The following is a 21,803-nucleotide window of genomic DNA, read 5'->3' as shown; positions in this document are numbered from 1 at the left end:
AACCCCTGCTTGCTTCTACAGAAAGTCCATGAACAGCAAAGAAGACCTACTGTAGCAAAAAATAAATAAACAAATATTTTTAAAAATAAAAAAATATATGGGGACCAGTCTTCTGTACTAGAGTATGAGCTGATTGAGGGCAGAACCCACATCAAATATGGCACCTTTTTATAGTGGCTCAGTACTTAAAGCTTCGCTAGTAGCTCAGCTGGTAAAGAATCTGCCTGCAATGTGGGAGACCTGAGTTCGATCCCTGGGCTGGGAAGATCCCCTGGAGAAGAGAACAGCTACCACTCCAGTATTCTGGCCTGGAGAATTCCATGGACTGTATAGGGGTTGCAAAGAGTTGGACACGACTGAGTGACTTTCAGTTTCACTTTCAGTACTTCAGTGGTACACACTGTACTTGAGTTTAACACATGTGGACTGAGTATGTTTATTACTTTGTTCTAAGTCCAAAGTCCATCCTGAGAAGTGAACAAGGGGATGGGAGAGACCGTCTCCATGAGGCTTAGAAACACAGATGTTCACTCAGGTCTTTCAGAAGCACAGACTCACTGGAGTCCTACTATTCAAACTGTGTATGCAAATCTAGGAAGATCATATCCCCATTTCCAAAGCACCAGGGCCTGAGTGAAAGAAAGAAATAGGACCTTTTACACACACACTGACTAAAAAAACAATGAAATAGAAAACTTACGGATGAGTGTAAAAGAGAAAGGGATAATTTTGGGCCTTCTAGAAAAAGAGAACAATAGTAGCCTGCCTCTTCTACTCATATATATATATATATGAAACACTATGATCACCAAGAGGAAAGAATAAAGCAAAATCCCACGAGGAAAACAAGGAGGAAATTTTTATAGATGCAGATCTTACCAGGTAATGGAAGACCCATCCCCTAGGATGGCTCTGATCTCCTCCCGGCATCTCTCCTGATGCTCAGGGTACAGAGCTAGGTGGTAGAGGAGCCAGGAAATGCCTGCTAATACAGAGTCATGCCCGGCCAACATGAATGTGTTCACCTCGGACCATAGGTCTGCATCTGTGAAGCTATCATTTTCAGCCTAGAAAGAACAGTAGAGATACTTTAATGCAGTGTCAGTTTACAGATGTTTGAAGCCCCAATCAAAACAAATGGTTTTAGGGGAAAAACTGGCTATCAAATAAGAGTTTTCATTTTTATGCAGTTTAACAAATATATACTTTGAGTCATGTTTTGCCCAGGGCATAAAGGAGAACCAAAGACAGATAAGCAGGCCCCTGCAATGAGTTCCTGCAATCATTTTGTCAGATTTATCCAGACTTTTCAGCATCTCTTCCTCATTGTTTTATCAGCTTAATCTGATTCATTTTCCCGTGTTTCCCTGAACCACCATGTATCTTTATGGTAATCACCAAATCCTGCTGAATTTGTAAAAAATTTAGTCCTATCTGACTCCCTCTAGTGACAGAATTGTAGAATTCAGTTTTTAATCTCAAACTGTGCAGCACCAACCATCAGTTCAAAAGTACTAATAAATTTAGTTGATCAGTTTTGCTTTTGTCTTCCCTCCTCCCACTCATCTAACTACCCGCACAATTAACTAGATACATGAGTAGGCTCAGAATTTGAAAGACTTACCTGAGCAGAAAGGACAATATCCAGGAAGTCCCGGTACTTCCTCTTCTGAGTGTTGGCCTGCTTATTCTCATTCTTGAGGGAATTCCTTCTATCCTTGACTATCTTGTCTAGGGTAGAATAAATATTCCCCATTACCAAAGTGACAGAAAAGTCAATCAAAGTAAAATAAATCATAGAACAAGCCATGACCCCCCCGGATAGTTTCAAATCATATCTAATTTCCTGAAGTTAGAGTGAGTACATTACATTTAAATAGATTTAACTTATGCAGGGGGGCTTCCCTGGTGGCTCAAATGGTAAAGAATCCATCTGCAATGCAGGAGACCCAGGTTCAATCACTGGGTCAGGAAGATCCCCCCTGGAGAAGGGAATGGCTACCCACTCCAGTATTCTTGCCTGGTGAATCCCATAGACAGAGGAGCCTGGTGGGCTACAGTCCATGGGGTCACAAAGAGTTGGACATGACTGAATAACACTTAATTTATGCAGATGTGTATTTTCCCATCAAATGACAACTTTTGTTCAAAGTTCCAAAGACAAACACAACAGATGAAAATATACTTTATATGACTAAGTAGGCAATATAATTAAAACATTAAAAATGTAGGTGCAAGTAACCAATCATTCTTTTCTTTCTCAGTCTAATCTCTCATTTTCATGGAAAAATTATCACATTAAATGGAATGAAAAGAAAACGACCAGCAAAGAAATGCCAACCTATATATAACTGAAGGGGCTGAAAAGAAAAAAATATTGGATAGAGTGTTTAAAATTATAATCCAAGAAAACTTTTTGGAAATAAGAGAAAAATTAAATCTACACATTAAAGGGCTCATACTATGTCTGGAAAAATTGGAACAGAATAACCAGTTCATATATATATATCTCCTAATAAAACTACTTGACATTAAAGGCAGAGAAAAGGAAATTCTCAGAGATTCTAGACAAAAATATCAAATGACTTTTTAATGATGATGAATTAAGCTAGCATCATACTTCTCAAGAACAATAAAAAAAATCAAGGCAAGGTTAAAGTATTTAGGAAAAACTCAAGGAAACAAAGTATGAGGCAAAATTTTTATCCAGCAAAACTATCCTTCATGTATCAAGCCTACCAAAAAACTGTTATAAACTTATATGAACTCAGGAAATGCTTTGCTCATGAAGCCCATCTTGAGGAATCTATAGTGGATGAGTTTCATTCAACCAAGAAATTACTGGAAAAACTTTATTAAAATAACTGAGGTGGGCCTTTCAAAGATTTAATTCTAGATATCAGAATAAAATAAGGATAAAGATGTGGACATAATAGTAACACATAAGCATTAAAAGTGAAAATAATGCTACCAGAAATAGGAGGAGTAGGGAGGGAAAAAGCTGGCTTAAAATTCAACATCCAAAAAACTAAGATCATGGCATCCAGTCCCATTACTTCAAGGCAAACAGTTGGGGAAATAATGGAAACAGTGACAGACTTTATTTTCTTGAGCTCCAAAATCAATGCAGATGGTGACTGCTGCCATGAAATTGAAAGACACTTGCTCCTTGGAAGAAAAGCTATGACAAACCTAGACAGCATGTTAAAAAGCAGAGACATTACTTTGCCAACAAAGACCCATATAGTCAAAGCTATGTTTTTTCCAGTAGTCATGTATGGATGTGAGAATTGGACCATAAAGAAGGCTGAGTGCCAAATAATTTGTGTTTTTGAACTGTGGTGTTGGAGAAGACTCTTGAGAGTCCCTTGGACTGCAAGGAGATCAAATTAGTCAATCCTAAATGAAATCAATCCTGAATATTCACTGGAAGGACTGATGCTGAAGCTGAAGCTCCAATACTTTGGCCACCTGATGTGAAGAACTGACTCATTGGAAAAAACCCTGATGCTGGGAAAGACTGAAGGCAGGAGGAGAAGGGATGACAGAGGACAAGATGGTTGGATGGCATCACTGACTCAATGCACATGAATTTGAGCAAGCTCAGGGAGATGGTGAAGGACAGGGAAGCCTGGTGTGCCGGACTCCATGGAGTCCGTGAGCAGAGTCGGGCATGACTGAGTGACTGAACAACAAATATCAACAATCACTTTAAACATCAATGGTTACTACACCAATTAAAAGACAAAGAAGGTCAGAATGCACCTAAAAAACAAGGTCCAACTGTATGTTGTCTACAAGCCCACCTTCAATATATAAAGATATACATAAATTAAAAGTAAAGGGACGAGAAAGATATACCATGCTGCTGCTGCTGCTACTAAGTCGCTTCAGTCGTGTCCGACTCTGTGCGACCCCATAGACAGCAGCCCACCAGGCTCCCCCATCCCTGGGATTCTCTAGGCAAGAACACTGGAGTGGGTTGCCATTTCCCTCTCCAATGCATGAAAGTGAAAAGTGAAAGTGAAGTCGCTCAGTCGTGTCCGACTCTTTGTGACCCCATGGACTGCAGCCTACCAGGCTCCTCTGTCATTGGGATTTTCCAGGCAAGAGTACTGGAGTGGGGTGCCATTGCCTTCTCCATATACCATGCTAACTAATCAAAAGAAAGCTGGAGAAGCAATGTTAGTTTCAAACAGAAGAGATTTCAGAGAAAAGAAAATATTGGGGATAAAGAAGAGTATTACATAATGACAAAGGGGTCAATTATCCAAGAAGACAATGATCTTTAATGTGCATGTGCCTAACAAAGAGCCTCAAAATGCATGAGCCAAAAAGTAATAGGACTCAAGAAGAAATAAATAAATCTACTATCATAGCTGGAGACTTCAATATCCCTCTATCATAATGGACAGATCCAGCAGGCAGAAAACAAGCAAGGATATGGTTGAACTGAACAACATCATCAATCAACTGGATCTATTTGACAACTATAGAATAACTCATTCAACATGAGAACGCTGACCAACACAGACCATATTTAGGGCCATAAACCATAATCTAGACTTTAAAAAATAGAACTCATAGGATGTATGCTTTCAAACCACAATGAAATAGAAATCAGTAATGGACAGATAATTGGAAAACTCCAAATTATTTGGTAAGTAAACCACACACTTCTAAATAACACATGAGCCATAGAAGTAGTCTCAAGAGCAACTTAAAAAATATTTTGAATTAATGAAAATTCAAATACAGTTAATCAAAATTGTGAGATACAATGAAAGCAGTGCTAAAAGGGAAAGCTATAGCATTAAAAGAATTATCAGAAAAGAAGAAAGATCTAAAATCAATCATCCAAGCTTCTCCCTTGGGAAACAGAAAAAGAAGAAAAAAATTAAGTCCAAATTAACTAAAGGAAAAGAAATAATAAAAATCTGAGCAGAAAGCAATAAAACTGAAATAAGAAATAAAGAGAAAAAAATCAATGAAATAAAAAGTTGGTTTTAGCAAAGATCAATAAAGTTGATAAATCTCTAGCCAGGTTAACTAAGGAAAAAAGAGAAAAGACAAATTTGCTATTATTAGGTATAAGAAGAACCATCACTTCTGATCTTATGGATATTAAAAAGAGAATAAGGAAATATTATGAACAACTCCATGCTTACAATTTGATAACCTAGCTGAAATGGGTCAATTTCCTGAAAGACACAATCTACTAAAAGTCAAAAGAGAAATAGCTAATCTGAATAGACCTCTATCTATAAAACTGTTTGAGTCAATAATTAATAACCTTCCAAACCAGAATGGACCAGACCTGGTTGATTTCCTTGGTGATTTCTATCAAACATTTAGGAAAGAAATCCTACCAATTCTCTGCAATCTCTTCCAGAAAAATAGAAGCAGAGGGAGTACTTCCTGACTTATTTTATGAGACCAGCCATTATTCTCACTCCTAAACTGAGACAGGCCTGGAATCTGGGACCCTTTGCTGCAGTGCTAAAAAGCTTGTACCTGGACACATCTCTTCTCAAGCTACAGTATACAAAGAAACTATATGGGACTACAAATTATTGTGTGCATGTACAGTTAGGGCAAACTCTAGACCAAAAGATATAAAATACACAGGCCAAAACCAAAACCAAATCCCATCTGCTGTTTCTGAAGGACCTGGAGCCAAAACTGGGTGTCAGGAGCAAAAGCAGGGTGTTCCGCAGGGCATCCTGCACTCAACAACACAAAGGATGGGCAAACCACCTCAACCACCCTTCCAGCCAGACCCCTGGACACACTCCTATCATCGCCCCATGTAAGAAACAAGCTCAGCCACCCGCCTTGGGGACCAAGCAAGGGAGCTTGTCACTTGTTTCTGCTCCCTCCTGGAGCCCCAACGAAGGCTTGATTGAATTTCTTGTCTGGCTTCCAGTCAATTTCTATTGACTGGGGAAGACCAAGAACCCTGGTGGGTATCAAAACCAAATAAAGACATTACAATAAAGGGAACATTTTGGAGGATAATTTGGTGGATTCTTACAAAACTAAACTTATCCTTACCATGACATCTCTAATCATCCTCCTTGCTATTTACCCAAAGGAGCTGAAAACTTGAGTTCATACAAAAACTTGTACACAAATGTTTATAGAGGCTTTATTCAAAATTGTTGAAACTTTGCTTTTTGAAAGCAACTAAGATGTCCTTCAATAGGGTAAACTGTGATACACTCATAAGTGAAAGTGAAAGTCACTCAGTCGTGTCCGACTCTTTGTGACCCCATGGACTTCACAGTCCATGGAATTCTCCAGGCCAGAATACTGGAGTGGGTAGCCTTTCCCTTCTCCAGGGATCTTCCTAATCCAGAGATCAAACTCAGGTCTCCCACATTAGAGGTGGATTCTTTACCAGCTGAGCCACAAGGGAAGCCCTTATACAATAAAATAGAATTGAACAATAAAAATAAATGCACTATCAAGCCATGAGGATACATGGAAGAACTTTAAATGCATATTGCTAAGTGAAAAAAAAAAAAGCAATCTAAAAAGGTTACATATAGTATGATTCCAGTTAATGACATGGAAGAGGCCAAACTATAGAGACAGTAAAAAAAATTAGTGGTTGCCAGGGCTGTGGCACAAAGGAAGGAGGGCTAAGTAGGCGGAGCACAAGGGAGTTTTAAGGGCAGTGAAACTATGCTGTATGATACTATAATGGTGGAAGCATATCATTACATATTTCTCAAAATCGAGAGAGTGTACACATAAAGAGTGAACCCTTAACTATGGACTTTAGTTAATAATAATGGCTCAAGAGGGCTTCCCTGGTGGCCCAGTGGTTAAGAATCTGCCTTGCAACACAGGGGACACCACTGGTCCAGAAAAATCCCACGTGCCAGAGGCCAACTAAACCCATGTGCCACAACCACTGACCTTGTGCTCTGGAGACCACCAGCCACAACTACTGAAGCCCATGTGCTTAGACCTTGTGTTTCTCAACAAGAGAAGCCACTGCAATGAGAAGCCGACAAAGCACAAGTAGAGAGTAGCCCCTGCTGGCCACAACTAGAGAAAGCGCATGTGCAGCAGTGAAGACTCAGTGCAGCCAAAAATAAATAAATTAAATAAATAAATATATATGTAAAATCATAATGGCTCACCCATTATAAGAAATATACCATACTTATACAAGATGTTAATAAGGGAAAGTATGTATAGAGGGGGTGGTGAAGAAGTAGCAATATATGGGAACTCTGTGCTTTCTGCTCAACTTTTCTATAAGCCTAAAACCCCCTGAAAAATGCCTTATTAATTAAAAAAATACTACAAAGTCTTTAATTGATTCAGTGTGATTTAGCACACAAATTGGTCTACAATGGATAGAAAAGAAAGTGAAGAAACAGGTCCAAGTACATTAGAATATGATAAAAGTAGTTACCTCAAACTGACTGGTAAAGATGGGACTTTTTAATAAATGGTGATGGGACAATTGGATAATCATTTGGAAATATTAAAGCAACTCTGTCAAGAGTCCTACTATCATCAAGTGGGTTTATGTTAGGGACACAGCTAAACATCCTACAAGGCACTGGATGGCTCCTCACTGTCTGCATAACAAAGATTTAGCTAGCCCCAAATGTCATTAGTGCCACAGTTGGGGTATTCTACAATAGGGGAAGGCTTTCGACTATCGCTCAAAATCTAGATGCAGTAAAAGAAAATATGAATAATTTTGACTAATGGAAATTTTTGAAAAGTGTTTATTTTCAACCAACTTAACATTTCAGTTCAGTTCAATTCAGTTCAGTCACTCAGTTGTGTCCAACTCTTTGTGACCCCATGAATCACAGCATGCCAGGCCTCCCTGTCCATCACTAACTCTTGGAGTTTACCCAAACTCAAGTCCATCAAGTCAGTGATGCCATCCAGCCATCTCATCCTCTGTCGTCCCCTTCTCCTCCTGCCCACATGGTGCTTCCCACAATCCCTCCCAGCATCAGGGTCTTTGCCGGTGCGTCAACTCGTCACATGAGGTGGCCAAAGTACTGGAGTTTCAGCTTCAGCATCAGTCCTTCCAAAGAATACCCAGGACTGATCTCCTTTAGGATGGACTGGCTGGATCTCCTTGCAGTCCAAGGGACTCTCAAGAGTCTTCTCCAACCCCACAGTTCAAAAGCATCAATTCTTTGGCGCTGAGCTTTCTTCACAGTCCAACTCTCACATTCATACATGACCACTGGAAAAACCATAGCCTTGACTAGACAGACCTTTGTTGGCAAAGTAATGTCTCTGCTTTTGAATATGCTGTCTAGGTTGGTCATAACTTTCCTTCCAAGGAGTAAGCGTCTTTTAATTTCATGGCTGCAGTCACCATCTGCAGTGATTTGGGAGCCCAGAAAAATAAAGTCTGACACTGTTTCCACTGTTTCCCCATCTATTTCCCATGAAGTGATGGGACTGGGTGCCATTATCTTAGTTTTCTGAATGTTGAGCTTTAAGCCAACTTTTTCACTCTCCTCTTTCACTTTCATCAAGAGGCTTTTTAGTTCCTCTTCACTTTCTGCCATAAGGGTGGTGTCATCTGCATATCTGAGGTTATTGGTATTTTTCCCGGCAATCTTGATTCCAGCTTGTGCTTCCTCCAGCCCAGTGTTTCTCATGATGTACTCTGCATAGAAGTTAAATAAGCAGGGTGACAACATACAGCCTTGATGTACTCCTTTTCCTATTTGAAACCAGTCTGTTGTTCCATGTCCAGTTCTAACTGTTGCTTCCTGACCTGCATACAGATTTCTCAAGAGGCAGGTCAGGTGGTCTGGTATTCCCATCTCTTTCAGAATTTTCCACAGTTTCTTGTGATCCACATAGTCAAAGGCTTTGGCATAGTCAATAAAGCAGAAATAGATGTTTTTCTGGAACTCTCTTGCTTTTTCCATGATCCAGCAGATGTTGGCAATTTGATCTCTGGTTCCTCTGCCTTTTCTAAAACCAACTTGAACATCAGGAGGTTCACAGTTCACGTATTGCTGAAGCCTGGCTTGGAGAATTTTGAGCATTACTTTACCAGCATGTGAGATGAGTGCAATTGTGTGGTAGTTTAAGCATTCTTGGGCATTGCTTTTCTTTGGGATTGGAATGAAAACTGACCTTTTCCAGTCCTGAGGCCACTGCTGAGTTTTCCAAATTTGCTGGCATATTGAGTGCAGCACTTTCACAATATCATCTTTCAGGATTTGAAACAGCTCAACTGGAATTCCATCACCTTCACTAGTTTTGCTCATAGTGATGTCTTCTAAGGCCCACTTGACTTCACATTCCAGGATGTCTGGCTCTAGGTGAGTGATCACACCATTATGATTATCTGGGTTGTGAAGATTTTTTTTTTTTGTACAGTTCTGTGTTTTCTTGCTACCTCTTCTTAATATCTTCTGCTTCTGTTAGGTCCATACCATTTCTGTCCTTTATCGAGCCCATCTTTGCATGAAATGTTCTCCTGATATCTCTAATTTTCAAGGGCTCTCTAGTCTTTCCCATTTTGTTTTTTTCCTGTATTTCTTTGCATTGATCACTGAGGAAGGCTTTCTGATCTCTCCTTGGTATTCTTTGGAACACTGCTTCAGATGTTTATATCTTTCCTTTTCTCCTTTGCTTTGCGCGTCTCTTCTTTTCACGGCTATTTGTAAGGCCTCCCCAGACAGCCATTTTGCTTTTTTGCGTTTGTTTTCCATGGGGCATGGTGGCTGCGATGGACTGTGCAGAAGCATGCCGAGAGGAGCTACCCCAAGCCCAAAGTCAGGGGCGGCGACCAAGAGTGCCAGGCTGAGATGGCACAGGAGCGGCCAAGAGAAGCTACCCCATGTCTGAGGTCAGGGGTGGTGGCTGAGAGGAGCAACCCCTCGTCCAAGGAGCGGTGGTTACATGGGCACAGGAGGGCCGAGAGGAGCTACTCCACATTCAAAGTCAGGAGGGGTGACCTTGTCCAAAGCAAGAAGCAGTGGATGCACTTTGCTGGAGCAGCCATGAAGAGATGCCCCACGTCCACGGTAAGAGAAACCCAAGTAAGACAGTAGGTGCTGCAAGAGGGTATCAGAGGGCAGACACACTGAAACGATAATCACAGAAAACTAGTCTATCTGATATCATGGACCACAGCCTTGTCTAACTCAATGAAACTAAGCCACGCCGTGTGGGGCCACCCAAGATGGGCAGGTCATGGTGGAGAGGTCTGACAGAATGTGGTCCACTGGAGAAGGGAATAGCAAACCACTTTAGTATTCTTGCCTTGAGAACCCCATGAACAGCATGAAAAGGCAAAATGATAGGACACTGAAAGAGGAACTCCCCAGGTCGGTAAGTGCCCAATATGCTACTGGAGATCAGTGGAGAAATAATTCCAGAAAGAATGAAAGGATGGAGCCAAAGCAAAAACAATACCCAGTTGTGGATGTGACTGGTGATAGAAGCAAGATCCGATGCTGCAAAGAGCAATATTGCATAGGAACCTGGAATGTTAGGTGCATGAATCAAGGCAAATTGGAAGTGGTCAAACAGGAGATGGCAAGAGTGAATGTCAACATTCTAGGAATCAGCGAACTAAAATGGACTGGAATTGGGTGAATTTAACTCAGATGACCATTATATCTACTATTGCAGGCAGGAATCCCTCAGAAGAAATGAAGTAGCCATCATGGTCAACAAAAGAGTCCGAAATGCAGTACTTGGATGCAATCTCAAAAACGACAGAATGATCTCTGTTCATCTCCAAGGCAAACCGTTCAATATCACAGTAATCCAAGTCTATGTCCCAACCAGTAATGCTGAAGAAGCTGAAGTTGAACGGTTCTATGAAGACCTTCAAGACTTTTTAGAACTAACACCCCCAAAAGATGTCTTTTTCATTATAGGGGACTGGAATGCAAAAGTAGGAAGTCAAGAAACACCTGGAGTAACAGGCAAATTTGGCCTTGGAGTACGGAATGAAGCAGGGCAAAGACTAATAGAGTTTTGCCAAGAGAACACACTCATCATAGCAAACACCCTCTTCCAACAACACAAGAGAAGACTCTACACATGGACATCACCAGATGGTCAACACCGAAATCAGGTTGATTATATTCTTTGCAGCCAAAGATGGAGAAGCTCTATGCAGTCAGCATAAACAAGACTGGGAGCTGACTGTGGCTCAGATCATGAACTCCTTATTGCCAAATTCAGTCTTAGATTGAAGGAAGTAGGGAAAACCACTAGACCATTCAAGTATGACCTAAAGTAAATTCTTTATGATTATACAGTGGAAGTGAGAAATAGATTTAAGGGACTAGCTCAGATAGAGTGCCTGATGAACTATGGATGGAGGTTCGTGACATTTTACAGGAGACAGGGATGAAGACCATCTCCATGGAAAAGAAATGCAATAAAGCAAAATGGCTGTCTGGGGAGGCCTTACAAATAGCTGTGAAAAGAAGAGAAGCGCAAAGCAAAGGAGAAAAGGAAGATATAAGCATCTGAACGCAGAGTTCCAAAGAATAGCAAGGACAGACAAGAAATTTAACATTTAATTTCCCCCTAATGTTCTGCACTTTGTTTTTTTATCATAATTAGGCAATAGCAAGAGAATGTGAATAATTGTTTTCACTAAGTTCTGTGTAGATGCCTACAAATCCACTCCTGTTTCCTCTAATATTTAAATATTAATATTTTTGGCATGGGCCATGTACACACAGGTTTGATAACTACTGTTATACCGAAAGCCCATTTGTATCTTAGATGATTTCTAATCTGCTTATCTGTATGTCCTTATAATATCTATATTTGTGTGTCTCCATTTGTATGCATGTGTAGGTGTGTCTTGCAAGTTTCTTGGAACAAATGTATTTTATATTTAACATTTATTCAGTTCCAGGGACTGTCTTAAGTGCTTTACATATATTAACATATTTAATCATCATCACAAAGCAATAAGATACTTTTTTTAATCTTCATTTTACAGATAACCCTGAGACAGAACAGTAACTTGCCCAAAGTTATACTGCTACTCAGTGGTGGAGCTGAGGAAGGATTAATTAATGGCCTAATAAATATTCTCTGTTTTGGTGTTCATGAAAAGTAGTGTTGAATTGCTTAGAAACTTAATTATTTCAACTTTTGTTTATGCTTTGCTAAAACTACTTATTTTCGAATGAAGCTTCTTTTCTTTTATTTTTTTATTGGGGTTAGAATACTTAACAAGATCTACCTAAAGTGCACAATATTGTTCACTATAGGTTCTATGTTGTACAGCAGATCTTTAGAACTTATTCATCTTGCATAACTACTTTATACCCATTGAACAGTCCCCCAGGGGGTCCTTTTTTTGAATGTATGTCCATGTTTACTCTGTTCCTCCATTTATTCCTATGTTGCCTGAATATTTTTAGCTTGTCATTACCATGACAATCACTATGCAAAAAGCCATGCCAGGTATGCTATAAAATGTTAAGTGCCCACTTGCTATGTTATATTTGTATTAATAAAAACTGCATATAATAAAAATATTGTAATACATAGAAAGGGCTTCTCTTGTGGCTCAGCTGGTAAAGAATCCGCCCGCAATGTGGGAGACCTGGGTTCAATCCCTGAGTTGGGAAGATCCCCTGGAGAAGGGAAAGGCTACCCACTCCAGTATTCTGGCCTAGAGAATTCCATGTACTGTATAATTCATGAAGTCGCAAAGAGTCGGACACAACTGAGTGACTTTCACTTTCACCTATATAGAAAAATTCAGATAAGACTATTATTGTGGATGTAGCAAACTCTTCTATAGGAATTATTTCATTTGAGCAGTGTTCCTATAAAAGCTCCATTAAGAACAAGAATTCTTTCTCTTTTCACACTGAGACTTGTTCCTCTAGAGAGACAGAATACAACTATGACAGTGTATGGACTTGGACAATCCAAACTCAAGAAATACCTGTATGCTGATGCAATATCTTGTTTATCTCCCGCAAGCGGTGGCCCAGAGGGCTTAATTTGAAAATTAGGTCACAGTGATAAAAGTAATTGTACACGCGTTGTATAAGGATATTGCTGCCTTCACTTGTTGCTTTTACATAATAATCATGGGAGCTAGAAGAGGGAGTGGAGATAATATGTAAATAAATGGCTTAAATAATGCAAAAGAGGTTTTTTTTTTCCCCTCCTGTAACTGACCTGTCTGTTTGGCAGTTGGTTTCCCAGCTGAAAATACATTTCATGAGTACGTCCAGGGTCATCAAGTCGATGTGCTCATAGACATCCAGAAGTGCATCCTGAGAGCCACAAATCTTCTCCCACTTATCCTGGCACAGGAGGTCAAGATCAACATCATCATCATCATCAAAATGCTTTTATCTGAAAGTTCCTCCCTGATGCTTCTCTTACCATGTGACAGAGACAATTCTGACTTAGCAGGGGTCAAAGGTCATATAAGTAAATGTTAACCCGAAATAGCTGCCCCTTATTTCACCAGTAAAATGGGTTTATTTAGGCACAGCAAAGAATTGAAATTCAGGACATGCAATCACGGTGCATGCGTGCTTAGTTGTGTCCAACTCTTTGTGACCCCTTGGACTGTAGCCCACCAGGGTCCTCTGTCCATGAGATTTCCCAGGCAAGAATACTGGAGTGGGTTGCCATTTCCTCCTCCAGGGGATCTTCCTGACTTCAGGGATCAAACCCACATCTCCTGTATCTCTTGCATTGTAGGTAGATTCTTTACCATTGAGTCACCTGGGTAAGTCAGGAGAACAAAGGACAGGAACAGTTATAGAGGAGAAAGAGGACTTGGGGGAGCTGTTATAAACAGAGTCCATTGAAGGAAACTGGGAGATTAGATTGCAGTGGTTTTTCATTGTCCAAGTTGTGATAGTCTCATTAACTGGACTGTTGCAGGTAAGGAGAAATTCTTCTTTTCTTTTGCTGGATAGTAAAGTAGTAACCTTCTTCCTGTTGGACATGCAGAGGTAGGTAGGTTTCTTCCAATTGGATCTGCAATTGACCTCTAGTGGTAGGACTTGAGAGCTCCCCTTCTGGCTTCCTGACTCCATTTTAAATGAGATTTCTGTTTACTAATTTTCACATAAATAAGCCAAGTGCTTCCTTGGCATGAGGAAGGGAAAAACGCACCCAACTAAATGAGAAAAAGCATGGAACAAACCAGGTATCTGGTAAATGGCTGAGGTAAGCATTTTTTGGCCTTCCAATTATTATCACAACTCTTGTTTTAGAACAGATCAGGGTTCCAGTAAAACAGATAATCTCACACAAACCCATAATTACAAGGGTTCTCCCCAGGGTTTCCTCCTTCTTCAGTCCCCAGATGGCTAGATACCCTACCTATCACTACTCTCAACCACTATAGCTACACTTAAACATAAACTTGGAATTAAAAATAATTTTTTCTGATTTAGAAGTCAGGAAAAGAAATGAGTAGTGAATAGGAGCAGCTGCGGGGAGGTGGCTCTCAGCCAAGCACTGCTGTGTCTACTCTATTTCCTCCCCTAAATGACCCACTTCCACTACCCAAGACGTTTTGTGCCTTAAACTGTCACAAAGTTCCCTGCTGAAAATGTATTCATCATAATAAGCATTCTTTGTATAAAAAATACAAATAAATCTACATGTTTTAAGTTTCAGTTCAGTTCAGTTCGGTCACTCAGTCATGTCTGACTCCTTGCGACCCCATGAATCCCAGCACGCCAAGCGTCCCTGTCCATCGCCAACTCCTGGAGTTCACTCAGGCTCACGTCCATTGAGTCAGTGATGCCATCCAGCCATCTCATCCTCTGTCGCCCCCTTCTCCTCCTGCCCCCAATCCCTCCCAGCATCAGAGTCTTTTCCAATGAGTCAACTCTTCTCATGAGGTGGCCAAAGTACTGGAGTTTCAGCTTTAGCATCATTCCTTCCAAAGAAATCCCAGGGCTGATCTCCTTCAGAATGGACTGGTTGGATCTCCTTGCAGTCCAAGGGACTCTCAAGAGTCTTCTCCAACACCACAGTTCAAAAGCATCAATTCTTTGGCGCTCAGCCTTCTTCACAGTCCAACTCTCACATCCATGCATGACCACAGGAAAAACCATAGCCTTGACTAGATGGACCTTAGTCGGCAAAGTAATGTCTCTGCTTTTGAATATGCTGTCTATGTTGGTCATAACTTTCCTTCCAAGGAGGAAGCGTCTTTTAATTTCATGGCTGCAGTCACCATCTGCAGTGATTTTGGAGCCCCCAAAAATAAAGCCAGCCACTGTTTCCACTGTTTCCCCATCTATTTCCCATGAAGTGATGGGACCAGATGCCATGATCTTCATTTTCTGAATGTTGAGCTTTAAGCCAACTTTTTCACTCTCCTCTTTCACTTTCATCAAGAGGCTTTTTAGTTCCTCTTCACTTTCTGCCATAAGGGTGGTGTCATCTGCATATCTGAGGTTATTGATATTTCTCTCAGCAATCTTGATTCCAGCTTGTGCTTCCTCCAGCCCAGTGTTTCTCATGATGTACTCTGCATAGAAGTTAAATAAGCAGGGTGACAATATACAGCCTTGATGTACTCCTTTTCCTATTTGAAACCAGTCTGTTGTTCCATGTCTAGTTCTAACTGTTGCTTCCTGACCTGCATACAGATTTCTCAAGAGGCAGGTCAGGTGGTCTGGTATTCCCATCTCTTTCAGAATTTTCCACAGTTTATTGTGATCCACACACTCAAAGGCTTTGGCATAGTCAATAAAGCAGAAATAGATGTTTTTCTGGAACTCTCTTGCATTTTCCATGATCCAGCGGATGTTGGCAATTTGATCTCTGGTTCCTCTGCCTTTTCTAAAACCAGCTTGAACATCAGGAAGTTCATGGTTCACGTATTGCTGAAGTCTGGCTGGGAGAATTTTGAGCATTACTTTACTAGCATGTGAGATGAGTGCAATTGTGTGGTAGTTTGAGCATTCTTTGGCATTGCCTTTCTTTGGGATTGGAATGAAAACTGACCTTTTCCAGTCCTGAGGCCACTGCTGAGTTTTCCAAATTTGCTGGCATATTGAGTGCAGCACTTTCACAATATCATCTTTCAGGATTTGAAACAGCTTAACTGGAATTTCATCACCTCCACTAGCTTTGTTCATAGTGATGCTTTTAAGTTTAGATCAAGCTATATTTGTTGAGCACCCACGCCTACAGCTGGATGTTAAGGATTTGGAGGCCACAGAAAAAAAGGCAAGGAAATTGAAAGAAATCTTTTACCCAAGTGTCAACTGTTTAGTCAGTTGCTTTCATCCTGACGGCTTCCCAGGTGGCACTAGTGGTAAAGAATACATCTGCCAATGCAGGAGACTCAAGAGAAATGGATTTGATCCCTGGGGTGGGAAGATTCACTGGAGTAGGAAATGGCAACCCTTTCCAGGATTCTTACCTGGAAAAGTCCATGGACAGAGAAACCTGGTGGGTTACAGTCCAGGGGGCTGCAAAGAGTCAGACATGGCTGAGGATTATGTAAGTTTTACCGAGTACAAAAAGTGAGTTTGCTAATACAATATTGTTAATCAATTATATTTCAATGAAAATTCTATAAAAATAAATAAAATAAAATGAAACCTACAGGAATACCAAAAAAATGGAGTCTAGAAGAAATGAGAACAAAAGAGGCTCTCCAGAGACACTTTGCAACAAAGCAGGGGAGGAGCTGTAAGAGGAGTCTTGGGGAAATACGCAACTGAAAAGCAAGAAAATAGAAATGGTTCATCAAACTGTTGATAAACTCAAATATCACCACAGGCTGATTTGCAGTTGTGCATAAAACTGCACAGCACCAGACTTGGAAAGCATGCCCTCTCTAGCCTGTACTTCTAGGTTTCTGCCTTGAGAAAGCACAACGAACATTTTAGTCACAATCCCAGTCAATTTCAGGTTAAATCTGCTTTTGTGAGCTTGGCTGAGGACCCAGCCAACCAGGTAGTAACAGTGGTTCTCTCTTGGGAAAGGGATGGGTTTGCAGATGTAGGTGGACGGCAACTTTGACTCTGTTTGTGGTGTTTGAAGCGTTATAATGAGACTGTATTAATGAATTACTTGTCTTATTTTCAAGTGTGTACAATTTAAAAATCAAAAATATGCCATGTACAAGTGGAATTTTGGACTAGAACTCATTTATAAATTAGGGACCACCCACAGGAATATTCTGCAACATCCTTCTGTCTCTTTGGAAGAGCACAGGTCAGCTCCTAAGGATACTCCACTACCTGCAAGAGGAAACTCACATCTTCGACTTCAATGTAGACACATTCTTTCTAGGTCCTTTATGGCCTTCAGGCAAGTCTATTCCAACCTTCAAACTTTTACTCCTGCTAACTCATTGTGCCTAAAATGCCCTCATCCATATTATCCACATATTCAAGTCCAGCTCATATTTCATAGTAAATTTGAGTCTCCTCTGAATCTGAAGCTATTATAGCTACTTCTAGTTTCCTTACTTGTCACTACAACACTTATCATCTGAGTCTTACCACTTGGTACTTGGTTTACTGCCATAAGATCTCAAAATATACCTAAGATGGATGACCAGATCTTCTTTTTTTATCATCCAAAGAATGATAGCAAAGGCTTACATGGACTCTCATTGTTTGGTGGGTACTTGTACATTGGTTAATTTCTAGAAATCATCCTCATTTGACTTTCACTACCCACTAAACAGATATCTGATACATTCGCTGTAGCGTTTTGCAACACACCAGAGCACTTTCATCCCTTTACTAACCAGCATGATGTTCACGGATTGAACCATCACTTCGACGAACGATTTCAAGGTATTAAAATGGAATCCAGGAGTTAGTAGGCGACGGTGCTGAGACCATTTGGGTCCATCCAAATTCACTAGTCCTTTTCCTTGAGAAATTAAAGGCACAAAACCACATGCCATGTTATTAGGTGAGATGGGGAAGGACAGGTGAGCAACACAGACATCATGGAGTTACTGTTGGTGCACAGACAGTGGTGACATGGTGGAATGTCAAAGTAGTGCTTGTACATTAAGGATGAAGTGAGTTTTGATGCTTATACCTGGGATGGATTTAGCACTGTAAGAAAGACCCTGAGTTTTGAAGCTGGATAAGCATGCTAACCCTGAAATCACCAGTTACTACCTGGTAGTAATTAAGTTATGTAACCTCCCTGGAGTTTGGTTTTCTCAATGAGAAACTGTGATAATAAATACCTACTTCACTGGGTCACTGTGCAGATTAAATGAAGGCATATACATAAGGCGCCTAGCTTGGTCCCAGCAAAGGCGCAACAAATATTTATCTCCTATCTATTCAAAACCAATCCGTAAACTGCTGTCTGAACACAAAATTCACAAGCAACTAGATAAGAGGTTTAAGTCTGTCTTTGGCTACCCTTTCCTTCAGTGTTAGTCTGTGCTTCACACCTGTAAGTGATACAAAGTGAAAAGACTCATCAAACCTAAGGACTCATAATCTTCTGTTACCAGAGACGTAAAGATTTGGCTTTTAAAGAACCTTAAAGTTTATTAACATCTAATTGCCATATTCATTGAGTGCTTATAACATGCCAGGCTTTCGATAGATACATGCTCCAACGCTGATACAATGCCAGCCATTACACTAAAATGGCTAATATGAAAATATGTGTTTCATTCAATCCTCACAATAGCCCAGAGATGTGATTCTCATCTGTATTTTCAAAGATGAGAAAACAGAGGCTTAGAGAAATTAGATGACTTCTCCAAGATCACTCAACTAGTTAGTGGGGATAGGGGAAGGGCAGGATTCAAATTCAAGTAGCTCTGAATCCAAAACCTATATTCTTTCATTTAATTCCTTCCTTGTCTAACATAAAGGCCAATTATATAACTAAAAAGCTTAATTTGTAATTAGGCTTGGAATTTGTAATTAAGCATGGAATATTTTCAAACTGTAGTTTGAAGCAAAACTTTACTGATTTGCATATGGAAATACAGAAACTCCAAAAAGAAAAGGAAAGATCCAAGAAAACAAGAGAGAAGAAAGAATAAAATAAAGAATGTGGATGGTAAGGCTGCAGTTTTAAAGACAAGAGATGGGACAGATTTACAGACAGGCTGTCTTGCAAATGAGACTTTGGCAGAGAAATTGACAAGGAGGGTTCCTAGGAAGTTGCACTGTGCTGACCTTAGGACTTCCTCTTGACCTTCCCCCTAGAAAACTCCTAGTATAGATGTACCATATTCTCCATGCTTTTGAACTCTAATTTGAGTTTCCTTGGCAAGCTCTGCTATCCAAATGGGGCTTCAAGAAAGAGTGGGTCACCTCCTTCATTTGCACATACATACCAACAGTTGGAATAATGAATCTATACAGGAATCTGGACTTGGGATCTGCAGAGTCAAGCAGAGGAAACAAAAGACAACATTAGAGGAAAATCACCAAAGTTGGGGATGGTTCTCTTCATTTGCCTAAACTAACCACAAACAGTGAGCAAAAGGGAGCCTGGGGCTCACTCCCTACAGCCCTTGGCTTTCTTGGCTTAGGAAGCTGACAACAGCAGCTCCAGGAGGCAGACAGGTACACAAATCCAGATTCTTTCCTTGTTTCCACTTCCTCCAGCAGGAGGGGGGAAACAAGGCTCGGCCCGGGAGAACACGACCACACCACATCGATCCGTGGAGCCAAGGTGGGGCGGGGGGAGGCACGGCGAGGACAGTCACCAGAGGGGCCCGCTTTAAGCCTCGCCGGCAACCTCCATCCCCCCGAGTTGGGACAATATATCACATCTTTTTTGGAAAGCAAATTAACTATTAGAGCCGAGACCTGCAGAACCCGGAGAAGGAGAACCCTGAAAGGGTTCCTGAACTCTAACATGAGGGTGTTTTACAGCTCTTGTCCTTTACAAGATGAATATGAGACAAATCAGAGCTGTGGGACTGGGAGACATGGAGGCTTTCAGGGAAAGTCTGCTTTTATAAGGTTTTACTAAGAGTAAGGGAGGTAATGGGGCTTCCCAGGTGGTGCTAGTGGTAAAGAACACACCTGGCAATGTAGGAGACTTAAGAGACATGGGTTCAATCCCTGGGTCGGGAAGATCCCCTGGAGAAGAACATGGCAACCCACTCTAGCATTCTTTCCTGGAGAATCCCAGGGACAGAAGAGCCTGGCAGGCTACAGTCCATGGGGTCGCAAAGAGTCAGACATGACTGAAGCGACTTAGCGCATGCATGCACACAAGGGAGGTAATAGCACAAAGAAGCTGAGCCTATCATTAACTTTACAAAGTTGGGAGAGCAAAAACTGGACATTTGAATTTTGTGGTATGAGATAATCTACCCTGGGAACATTTCTCTTGAAGACTTTATACTCAAGAAAGGGGCTGAGGTGGGGAGTATTACTCATGCTGCAGTCACAAAACCAAGAGAGGAAAGGAAGGCCCTGGAGATCCAATGGTACCTTCTAGGTTTAAGATACACTGCCCTAAAATGGTCCAGGGAAGTCTGAACAAGACAAGTGACTAGGGGGATGTGGGAATCCCCTTCAGGATTGGTGGGAAACCTCTCCACCCTTCCGCCAGTGTCTCTTAAAGGCCCAATACCAATCTTTGCTTCAGAATTCCTTTAGAATCCTTCCTGTGGGTTGTGTCATATCACTTCTAGGAGGATTAGGATCCTGAGATTCATCTCTTTTCTTACCTGTTCTGCTCAGAAATGTCTTTGCATAGTCTGGATCATAGATATAGAAAAATACCGCAAAGGGCCCAACCCAGCGAGGAAATGCACAAGGGTATTTTTCTACAATCTTCTCAAGGTTCTCCATTTTACCATCTTTAAATAACTGCAATGAACAAGTGAAAGAAATGAAAGAAGTCAGCCAGTCTGGACTCATCCCCCTCTATAGACACAAGCTGAACTCAGGTCCTGGATGAGGTCCCACAGGTAGAGGGGCTTGACCCTTTTCCTGGAAGTGAGTGAACACACTTTCCTTGGGATTTCTAAGCCTAGGGTATAATTTTCTAACCAAACAGTATATTCATCTTTTCAATATAATATGTTGTATCACCAGACAATGTTCCTGTTGAATGATACATATTGTGAACTGTTTCCCCAAGTGAGAAGGTGCAGTGAATAGAGTCACGCACTCTGCCTCACCTGCCAGCATCACATACTTAGATTAGAAGTGGAGTCCAGAAGCTGAAAAAAATGTTTTTAGGTGGGAAGGAAAAAACATTAGTAGATTGAACATGACCCACCATCCAGCTCACCATTCCATTTCTATAAATACTGATGACTGATTTTTTCTCATGACTTAATAGTAAATGCTCTCTAAAAATCTGCCTATTCCATCTGCAAAGAAAGCCCAATTCTTTTCCCTTGTAATAGTAGAAGGTGCATTTATATAGGTGTGTAAATCTTGCTGCTGCTGCTGCTGCTAAGTTGCTTCAGTCGTGTCCAACTCTGTGCGACCCCACAGACGGCAGCCCACCAGGCTCCTCCATCCCTGGGATTCTCTAGGCAAGAACACTGGAGTGAGTGGCCATTTCTTTCTCCATGCATGAAAGTGAAAAGTGAAAGTGAAGTCGCTCAGTCGTGTCTGACTCTTAGCGACCCCAGGGACTGCAGCCTACCAGGCTCCTCCGTCCATGGGATTTGCCAGGCAAGAGTACTGGAGTGGGTTGCCATTGCCCTCTCCAGTATAAGTCTTGAAGTAAGGTCAAAAACAAAACTCTCAGCTTCCAACATTTATACATTAAAGTACAAATACTGCCATCAGAGATGAACTTTTTGCCTTGATAAGCAGATTACTATGGCTCATTTAAATAGCTACTTC

At 40.9% G+C, this 21,803-nt stretch overlaps 1 protein-coding gene across 1 annotated transcript in view; it reads right to left on the bottom strand.

Annotated features, from left to right (window-relative positions):
• The window catches only part of LOC138422464 (cytochrome P450 4X1-like), a 51,504-nt gene that overhangs the window by 8,413 nt on the left and 21,288 nt on the right, over positions 1 to 21,803 (bottom strand). The window contains exons 2-8 of the mRNA XM_069557458.1: positions 20,669 to 20,810; positions 19,319 to 19,363; positions 17,747 to 17,874; positions 13,180 to 13,307; positions 12,941 to 13,095; positions 1,625 to 1,731; positions 880 to 1,067 (exon numbers count right to left, since the gene is read on the bottom strand). Coding sequence (XP_069413559.1) covers positions 880 to 1,067; positions 1,625 to 1,731; positions 12,941 to 13,095; positions 13,180 to 13,307; positions 17,747 to 17,874; positions 19,319 to 19,363; positions 20,669 to 20,810 — 893 coding nt within the window. The remainder of the gene's footprint in view (positions 1 to 879; positions 1,068 to 1,624; positions 1,732 to 12,940; positions 13,096 to 13,179; positions 13,308 to 17,746; positions 17,875 to 19,318; positions 19,364 to 20,668; positions 20,811 to 21,803) is intronic.

Source organism: Ovis canadensis, chromosome 1 (assembly GCF_042477335.2).
Source record: "Ovis canadensis isolate MfBH-ARS-UI-01 breed Bighorn chromosome 1, ARS-UI_OviCan_v2, whole genome shotgun sequence".
NCBI lineage: Eukaryota > Metazoa > Chordata > Mammalia > Artiodactyla > Bovidae > Ovis > Ovis canadensis.
The sequence above is the reverse complement of the archived record's forward strand: the minus strand, read 5'-3'. Positions and strand labels throughout refer to the sequence as shown.